The 9,665-nt window shown below is 42.5% G+C and overlaps 4 protein-coding genes across 4 annotated transcripts in view; 3 read left to right on the top strand and 1 right to left on the bottom strand.

Moving 5' to 3' along the window:
- Positions 1–366: 366 nt before the first annotated feature.
- On the top strand, positions 367–1,857 carry Pmar_PMAR026413 (cathepsin L, putative; the record flags this gene model as incomplete). Its single annotated transcript, XM_002772999.1, has 10 exons — positions 367–467; positions 516–610; positions 657–776; positions 820–927; positions 972–1,065; positions 1,188–1,345; positions 1,398–1,508; positions 1,558–1,624; positions 1,675–1,757; positions 1,805–1,857. The coding sequence occupies 10 exons, from the start codon at positions 367–369 to the stop codon at positions 1,855–1,857; spliced, it is 990 nt and encodes a 329-aa protein (XP_002773045.1).
- Positions 1,858–3,886: 2,029 nt separating this feature from the next.
- Pmar_PMAR026412 (transposable element tc3 transposase, putative) lies at positions 3,887–4,201 on the top strand (the record flags this gene model as incomplete). Its single annotated transcript, XM_002772998.1, has 2 exons — positions 3,887–4,032; positions 4,081–4,201. 2 exons carry the CDS (start codon positions 3,887–3,889, stop codon positions 4,199–4,201), a joined length of 267 nt encoding a protein of 88 aa, XP_002773044.1.
- A 998-nt stretch (positions 4,202–5,199) lies between these two features.
- Pmar_PMAR026411 (hypothetical protein) lies at positions 5,200–5,741 on the bottom strand (the record flags this gene model as incomplete). The annotated part of the gene is made up of 4 exons (XM_002772997.1): positions 5,200–5,273; positions 5,317–5,379; positions 5,584–5,631; positions 5,672–5,741. 4 exons carry the CDS (start codon positions 5,739–5,741, stop codon positions 5,200–5,202), a joined length of 255 nt encoding a protein of 84 aa, XP_002773043.1.
- A 3,219-nt stretch (positions 5,742–8,960) lies between these two features.
- Positions 8,961–9,665, top strand: part of Pmar_PMAR026410 (hypothetical protein) — a gene marked incomplete at both ends in the record, with an annotated part of 2,337 nt that continues 1,632 nt past the window's right edge. Inside the window, 2 exons of the mRNA XM_002772996.1 lie at positions 8,961–9,049; positions 9,103–9,171. Coding sequence (XP_002773042.1) covers positions 8,961–9,049; positions 9,103–9,171 — 158 coding nt within the window. The remainder of the gene's footprint in view (positions 9,050–9,102; positions 9,172–9,665) is intronic.

Below are 9,665 nucleotides of genomic sequence, written 5' to 3'. Positions count from 1 at the left end.
GAATAGTTGTACGTAGGCGTTATGTTGAAGCCGCATCTTCATATCTGCCACTCAACCATCGACAGTATGCAAATATTACCCTTCAAAAGGTGTAATGAGCGAATGGAAATGCTCAATATGCCTCATATTCTACTCAAACGGTAGTCAGTCTTTCTCCTTTGAACCATATCGCATGCGTACAATACGAGCGTGCTCCTTCGGGCCATATCCCATGCGTACAATACGAACGTGCTCCTTTGGACCATATCGCATGCGTACAATTCCGAGAATACGTTTTTCGGCTTAGCCAAGCGTTGGACAATACCAGTCTCCCCCTCAGGAAGCACTCGAACTTCTCGCACAGTATCACGGTGCTCGGCTCCTCAAATGCCCATAATCATCTCATTCGTTCTTCTCTCAATCCTACCTTTGGTCAAGTGCTTGGATGAGGAAACTGTGGAGTTGGCTTTCATGGGTTTTCAACATAAGTAAGGTGGCAATCAGATCGTGTTGCATTATGATATTTTGATTTGCAGGTTCGGTAAAAATTACGAGTCTAAGGAGGAAGAAGTCAAAAGGAATGCCATCTTTCAAGCCAACCTCCATCACATCGAGCATGTCAACGCTAAAAGTGAGTAACATCATATCGGCCATTAGCCGAGTGTCGAGCTATGCAGATCTGTCTTACAAGCTGGGCGTCAATGAGCATGCGGATCTCACACACGAGGAGTTCGCCGCTCTGAAGCTCGGCACTTTGAAGATGAGTACGAGAAGGGATGATGAGTTTGTTGTTGAAGGTGGGACCAGCTGAGCATGCCAGCTTGAGCCTCTTTGTTTCAGCTGACACTACACAGCTCCCAACTTCGGTGGATTGGAGGAATAAGAGTGTATTAACCCCAGTTAAGAATCAAGGTTCCTGTGGGAGCAGCTGGGCTTTCTCCACGACCGGTAACTCCCTTGGGCATGCATGTGTGTGCCTTTGCAGTTTTCAGGTGCTCTCGGGGCGCAGTATGCCATCGCTACGGGTAAGCTCTTGTCACTCTCCGAGCAGGAGCTTGTGGATTGCAGTCTCAAATATGGGAACGAGTAAGTGGCACCACATGCCTGTGTTTCTCATTGCATATTGATGCCGTATTCTCTTGCATTTTCTCATTGCATTCTCTTGTGTATATTTCCTGTGGGAAACTTTTACACTGTTCTCATCTTAGCGGTTGCATCGGAGGCTACATGGGGGCTGCTTATGAGTACATAAATCAAGCTGGCCTCGATCAAGAGTCAACCTACCCTTATAAAGGTTGGGACGAGCCATGTTTCCGCTCCAGTGAGAAAAAGGCTGACGGCATCCCGGTAAGATTTGTACTCAACAGTACTATCATCTTTTTTATAGGCTGGCGAGGTTACCGGCGTTCACTTGCTAGCTAAGACTGAGCAGAGCTTGATGAAAGCGCTGGCGGATGCTCCGGTCTCCGTCGGCATGTATGCCTCGGATCCCAATTTCCGCTTTTACCGTTCCGGAGTGTATTCGTCTAGTAAGATTTGCGCCCGATGCTGATGTGTACAGAATATTACGGGTTTTAGCAACCTGTAATGGAGAGACTGATCACGCTGTTGTGGCGGTTGGATATGGCGCCGACAAAGGATCAGAGTAAGATCGAATAATATAAATGTTCGCTGCAATTTTTGTCTTGTTGTCAGTTACTTCATTCTCAAAAATTCTTGGGGATCCAAGTGGGGCATAGGTGGATACTTCTTTCTGAAGCGAGGAGTTGGCGGTCACGGTGAGCTTCGACACTCATCATGACATCCGCGAAATCGTCCTCTTCAGGTGAATGCAACATTCTCGAGTATATGCTTGTTCCGACGCTCAAGTCTCGCTAGATCCGCTGGAAGATTCAGTATCATCACGATTCGTCAATAGCCATCATGAGAATTTGCTCTCAATAATGGTTCACCTTCATTGTGCGAGAATAATCCCTTCCCCTTACCCGATCTTCGCTCTATCAAAGTGAAACCTTCAGAGCACCAGATGTTAAAGGTTTTACATTTCACAGGGCATTGGGGGTTTTTATTTTTCCCAGTAAGTTCTCGTAAAACAAAACTCGAGAGTTTCAGTATTTTGTTGTGTTTGATGAAGGAGTCGTTATAAGCAATATGAGGGAATGTCCACATGGTCAACTACATCATGTAGTCTACATGTGTCGGTGACAACATGAAAATTTGAAGGATGTCTGGGGCCCCCGGGGGGGGGTTCTTATTGGTTTGAAACCAATGGTTTCTGAACACCATTCAAGTTCATAGACAAATTGCTATATTTTGCGAGAGAACTCCTGAGCTTAACTGAGTGATCGATGATATATCCCTCGAGAACTGCCCTCGAAACTCAGCGACAACCTAATCTTGGGAATTTCCAACCTTCCCAGAAAACTTCAAGTTACTATACCAATCCTTCCTGTGACTAAACGCCATATTATAGATCACCAAGCTGTACGGTCCTGTTCTCCTTTGTGTATTGTATGCTGATAAATAGCATAATCAAAATTTAATGCGTGTCAATTCGAATTGAGAAATAGCATGAAAGTGCAAACGGTCGATTTTTGTAAGAAGTTTTCATATTATAAAGGAGGCTTGACGCAAGATATAATGACGACGATATCGTTATTATATAGGATTATATGTGCTTGACCATGTGCATATTTTACCACACTTTTGGCTACAGTATGGCTACTAAAAAGCGCAACTTGCGCCCTTGTTGCACCTACAGCAGATGCAATGGTGAATGGTGCAATAGTAAACCCGAATGCAGCAGATAGTGAGAAATTGGGGGCGTAGCAGATGATCTGTTACGTCCAATTTTTTCCACCATTCATCGTGATTTCGTAAAAGAAAAGGGATCCTACTTGTCGCGTGTAACCCTAGTGCCACTCGAGACAAAATTACTGCCTTCACTGGGCCCCCTTTTGCTCGTAGACCTAGGACAAGTCTCTCAGCATAATGGAAGTATCCATATAACAAGTATACACTAGGAGTTTGGTTGGGTAAATCGAACTCCCGATCGACTTATTGAGGCGCGTGCTAAAATGACCGTGCGCAGGCGTGCAAATTCCTTAAGCAGTTCTGTTGTCCGCTACCCAGATGGCCAAAAACAACTTCCTAACTGAAGAAGAAAAGGCTATGATAGTAAAGTGGCTTGCTGATGGCATGAAAACGCTGAAAGTCGCGAAGAAATGGGGCCGAGATCATCGTACAATCATTCGTTATACGAATGATCCTTCGGAAAAGTACACGCGGCGGGGTAGCATACAAAACTTCAGTGTCACCGCGAGAAAGGACCAATATCAAGCGGGCACTGAACAAGAACCCGCTATGCACCAGCAAAGAGATTTTTAAAGCTGCTGGGGTTGAAACAGGATCGAAAAACACGCGATGCAAGATGTTACGCGACATTGCAAAAATTAGAAACTTTCTAATAGAAAGGCTGATCCAAGGCCGATTTTAACCAAGTGGTGGGCCCAGTTCGAGTGAAACAAGGTGTTGTTGCCCAAGGGAATGACCGTGTTGTTATTGCAGTGATCTGATCTGATATTTGTGTTTGTGTCCCCATTTGTGTTATTTACTTCCATGGGCATCTTAGCTAAGACATCGCACAAGCTGTGCTAGTCATTGGGGATATGAGAGCTGTTGTAAGATAGTTGTGGATACTTATTTCTTCTATTTAATCTACTCGTGCTAAGATGACTGGAACGCCTACGCACACCGAGACTGAGGACAACGACACTAGGCGTCAAAATGAATTCACAGGAGTAGGGAGCTCGTTGTTCTCAGTCTGTAAGTCAACGAGTTAGATCCACGCTACTTCCTTCGATGGTATCGAAAGCAAGCCAGGGCCACTAAACGCGATCTGATCCTCATGCAAGACAATGCTCCGTCCCATGCCAGCAAGTTCACGAGGGATTATCTGGACAAGCAAGGCTTCAGACGCGAGAAGCTGATGACCTGGCCACCCAACTCACCGGACTTGAATCCGGTGGAACATTACTGGAGTATTTTGAAGAAGTAATACATCACAAATCCCTCTCAGAGGAGTGTTATAACTCTTCTCAGGAAATTGTATAAGGAAGCCTTTTTTAACGTGGACTTCCTATGGCATGTCATCGAGGCCGCTGCCAAGACTGTGACTCATCCAAGATACAGGCGCTCACAGAATCCGTTGACAACCGCCTGAAACGTGTTCTCACATGTGGAGATGTTCATATCAAAGCATGATACATGAATTCCCATCCTATTTGTTTCTCCATGCTCCAGTGATGTTGTGCTGCTTAAGAAAGTTGCACGCCTGCGCACGGTCATTTTAGCACGCGCCTCAATAAGTCGATCGGAAGATCGATTTAGCCGATTAAACTCCTAGTGTATACTTGTTATATGGATACTTCCGTTATGCTGAGAGATTGTACGAATATTCGCCGTATTGCCGGAGAAATCGAATTTTCCACGCATTTGCGTAAGAAAAACGCACGCACAGTACAGTACTGATGACGATGCCATGGAATATGGGTATACTGTAAGAGTAATGTGATATAAGAGCGGACTGAGAACTCGCTAAGACGGCATAGCTGTTTAGCTTCGTTTAGTTGGTATGATTTATACCTGCGATTAACCTAACCAGTCGAACAGCGATTGAAATGGCGATTCGATCAGATATTATCTTCTTACAGTCACTTCAGAATTGCTCTTGTTGTCTGTTCTACTTATAGCCATGGATTAATACATCTCGTGTTGGAGGGATACATGTTTGCTTCGCTCAGCTGAACTCGTACACAGCAGCTTCCTCACTATATTGTGGAAACTCCCACAACTTTCTACAAAAATTAACCAGAATTGCCTCATTTCCAATAAAATTCAAGTTGAAACTAAACTCAACATCTAGATATGCTCAACAGACTATCACCGCAGCCGCGCCCGTAACGACGGCATACAGTATGACCAGAATCGACGAGACAACACTAGTGCAGTATAGTAGCGGCAACGAGGCAACTACAGTGGAGGCGCTGGGAGTACCATTCGAATCACACTGACGAACTTTGTATATATACTTCATCAGAATGATTGAACGATTATCACCGCTGACAAAAATGCGCCGAGAATAGACTAGAATAGTTCCTTCGCTCTACCAGCGATGCGAAGGATTATAATTATACATGTGAGAAATGAGGAGTTAAACGACTACTTGAACTGAAGCAAGTTGTGCATACGCTTTCTCACGTTATCACAACGCATATGGGTCGGTACAGGGACAACTGCAAAGACATTATTCGAGTAGATCATCAGCCGCCTGGTTACCTCCGTGATGTTCAAAGCAATCTCCGTCTCTACTCGGTGACGGCTTTCTCGGTTGGGACGTACCTGCAAATCGACAAGCCATGAAAATTTAGGGATCTCTTGGGAGAATTTCTTGTTGATCTTTATTCATTTCTACTCGAGTTTGCAACGGCCTCGTATACGTGAACATGCGAGAGAACATAAAATTTTTGATGAAAATTTTTGATGGTTTTTACAATACTCTACATACAAACTCCTAAGCTCAGTAGAGTGACATAACGAGCTTACTCCTGTCAGACGTGGTCACCGAAACGCCGTCATCCTCAGCTACCGAACCTGTGAAGAAAATAATAAAAACGCCGGAATAAGCACCTACTGGGAGTCGCTAAGGTCTTCACCGACGAGGGAGAGTCGTCTTTTACGTCGTACTTGGACTCGACAGTCATTTGAAAAGCTGAAAAGCGATGGGAGTGATAATTACATACATAACGAGGCAACTCGGTTGAAACTATCCTATATAACGACTAATGCATGGTAAATAGTCACACGTTGGAACCAAGAGAAGCGATAATTGCTACCATAACATACAGAACAAGTCGACCGGAACTACACTCTACAACGAGTAATACATGGCACATAATGACGGTGATCTATTCAGAAGCTGAAGTCGATAGAAATGATGGTTACTACTGAAAGGATCGAAGTCATAGCAATGGCCATTACTATCATTATAAACAGACTAAGACAAGTAGATTGAAGCTATACTCTGTATAACGAGTAATATATAATAGTAATGTTCATCTACTCAAAAATTGGAAATTTCGATGACAGTGACAATTGCTACGATGAAAAATGATTGCTAAATAATAACGTAAATAATAAACAATTTCTACGCTAAAAACGGACTGAGAAATCAATTAAAACTATCCGTTATAAAGAGTAATCCTTGTTACAAGCGATAGAAATGACAATTACCGTCATTGCATACATAACTAGAAACATTCATTGGTAAAGAATCGTACATATTACATGGTGAATAGATGGGAGCGATAGGAATGATAAATACTACTATGCGTACAAACTGAGACGAGTCGATTGAAACCTTTCTTGACAGGCGGTCTAAGACGTCGGCTTTCATCGTTCTCCATGGTGACGGTCTCGACTGATTCAGTGACGAAACGGCTGGGCGCAGCATGAAGATTTTTCCAATTGCGCTGATTATTCCGAGCGATTTTACACGTGTTAAAACGCTCATTTACCCGGCGCATAATCGTCCGTATTTTCCTTGTTCGACCATTAATTCTCTCTCCTCATTAGTTCTTCGTTACTACATACCACCCCTCCCTCAACCTACCTCCCAATGGACCAAGATGGACCCTTGCCGCCTTTACGGAGACGGCCAGGCGATGCTATGGTTGAACTCCACCTCAGGATCGACCCTCGCCTGACCGCAGGCTTTCTGATGTAATTGAGCTTATATGGAAATGATGTAGATAACATTGGAGTTTCACCCGCGATATGAAAAACATATTTCAGGACTACTGTGTAGCGCGAATATCGCCTAGTTTTTCACCGAGTTTTACGCTACTTCACGCAAAACGGGTTGTGAAACTCCATTGTATTCATTACATGCATATATAGCATGAATTTTTCCCCGTTTCACGTGAAGTGGTATGATCGCGGTCATATGCAGTAGTTGTGAAATATATTTTTCATATCACTAGGGCCGCCCGTGAAACTCCTATGCTGACTATACGATACATTACAGAGTTTCAATAATAACAAAATTAGTTATAAAATTTGCATTGAAAATAAACTAATCCTTTTTCCGTAGGTACAACGTTCTACTCAGCTTTATAGTGAGCTCATTAGCATGCATTGCGAGTGCGATCGCGTAATATGGATAGAAGAAATCATCCAGGCACCTGGGAGGGCCTAGTCTGATCTACCACAGTCTCTAATCATTAATATGTATATATAGTACTATTTTATCAGTGGTATGAAAAACATATTTCACGACTACTGCATATCACCGCGAATATCGCGTTTTTTCGCAGAGTTTTGCGACGCCACTTCACGTAAAACGGGTAGTCCTGAAACTCCATTAAATTAGAAAGCGATGCTATTTAATGGCAAATATATTTTTTCCCATGTAAGTGTCATCACATTTGGAAAATTCTTCTCATTGGAGTTTCTTCACCCTAGTGATATGAAAAACACTAGTGAGAAATACATTTTATAAACTACTGCATATCGTCGCGAATATCGCGTTTTTCACTTCACGTAAAACGGGTCGTCGTGAAACTCCATTGTTATCTAACTCTGAGTGACGCCGCTTCTCAAAACTACTTGGTACTATGCATGAGCAGTTGGAGTTATTAACTTAAGGAATTGAAAAAAAACAGTTTATAGTTTTGTATAGTATGTTGTTAAAAAACAGTATAGTTAGTTAGTTAAGTATAATCAGTTTATATGAAACTTTACTTAGTGAGATAGTTACTATCACTAAGCCTTCGTGAGGAAGGGGCGGAGCTCACTCAGTCCACGTCTGTTGATTGATGAGTGAATTTGCCATAGGTCCCCGGTTCGATCCCCGGGTAGGACATTTTTCCGTAATTAAAGTTTTACGGAAACCTCGGCATATAGAGAAGTCGTTTGATCTATCTGGTGGCCTCCTTCGTAGTCAAGCCAGAATAATTCTGCACGCATGCACAACGCGGAAGTGTCTGTTGTTGCGGTATGTGCTCCGCTTGCTTCGCAATTTCCGTCCAGAGTGTCAAGTGCCTTTGAGAAATAAACTCCTTCCAGATTTGATAACAAATTGAAAAATGTTGCAAATTAAGAATGATTTTCCGTTTGCCAGTATCAAATTTTTTTGTCGGCGGAGCGAAGCAATCATTGCATTTTTCGGCAGACTGGTTGTTCATTGGAATTTCACGACTACCCGTTTTACGTGAAGTGAAAAACGCGATATTCGCGGTGATATGCAGTAGTCGTGAAATATATTTTCATATCACTAGGGTGAAGAAACTCCAGTGTTGGAGGAATATATTTTTGATTTCTCAGCTGAGCTTAGCATATACGAACTAGAGTAGGAGAATTCAGAAACCAACGAGAATTTTCCGAAATTTTCTCGAAATTTCCAATATTGTCACCAACACATGTAGTTGACCATGTGCAAATTTGCCATGAAAATTCCTGAGCTCAGATTATATGCTCCTGAAACGGTCGGTATGGGGAAAGATGGTGATGGCGAGGAAACGTTGAAGTTCAAGATTTGGATAGCAGTTTTCACTTTAGTGCAAATATGCTTAGGTGAGATTTTATATGCAAAATTATGTTATTGCAAAAATTCCCAAACGGGTATTTTCATCACAACATATGTTCATAGCCGTTGTTACGGCTGTGATGTGAAAAACAATCGAGTAAAAAATCAGCAAAATTTTCCCGCACTGATTTCAGTCCGTGTGGAAATATATGCACATGGTCAACTACATGTGTTGCTAGGAATATGGGAATTTTGAGGAAATTTTTTTGGCGAAATTATCGTTGATTTTTTTATACTTATACCCAAAATCGTGTGATTTTTCATAAAATAGTGAGAAAACCAAACATATATTCCTCTACTGATTTCAGTCCCCGGGAGAGCGGCGTTTTTTAACGTCATGTTGGAGATTCGGAAGAACGCTACTGAGCTTCCTCCGGTACACAGATGGAGATCTAGAGAAATCGCAATGAATAACCTCGTAGAAAAGTGAGCTATTATTTGTGTAAAAAAAATTTTCATTGCATTTTTCCCCGTGGCAGATTCACGGCGTTTTCCGAAACGCAAACATGTGCGACGAATATGCAGATTGCGATGGTTGCATATTTATGGTAAGCTGAAAACAGGGATAATATATAGTGAAGTTTCTCGCCTCATTTTCATTGATTCTTGTACTCGATATTCGTATTAGTTTTGGATACTCCTGAGCTCAGCAGCTGATGATGAGGAAAGCGATTACATATATTCCTACTACTCCAACACTGTATAGGAAACTCCTGAGCTCAGCAGCTGATGATGAGGAAAGCGATTACATATATTCCTACTACTCCAACACTGTATAGGAAACTCCTGAGCTCAGCAGCTGAGGAAAGCGATTACATATATTCCTACTCCAACACTGTATAGGATACTCCTGAGCTCAACAGCTGAGGAAAGCGATTACATATATTCCTACTCCAACACTGTATAGGAAACTCCTGAGCTCAGCAGCTGAGGAAAGCGATTACATATATTCCTACTCCAACACTGTATAGGATACTCCTGAGCTCAGCAGCTGAGGAAGCGATTACATATATTCCTACTCCACACTGTATAGGAACTCCTG

Source organism: Perkinsus marinus (genome assembly GCF_000006405.1).
Source record: "Perkinsus marinus ATCC 50983 genomic scaffold scf_1104296959768, whole genome shotgun sequence".
Lineage (NCBI taxonomy): Eukaryota > Perkinsozoa > Perkinsida > Perkinsidae > Perkinsus > Perkinsus marinus.
This window is presented reverse-complemented; position numbering and strand designations above follow the sequence as displayed.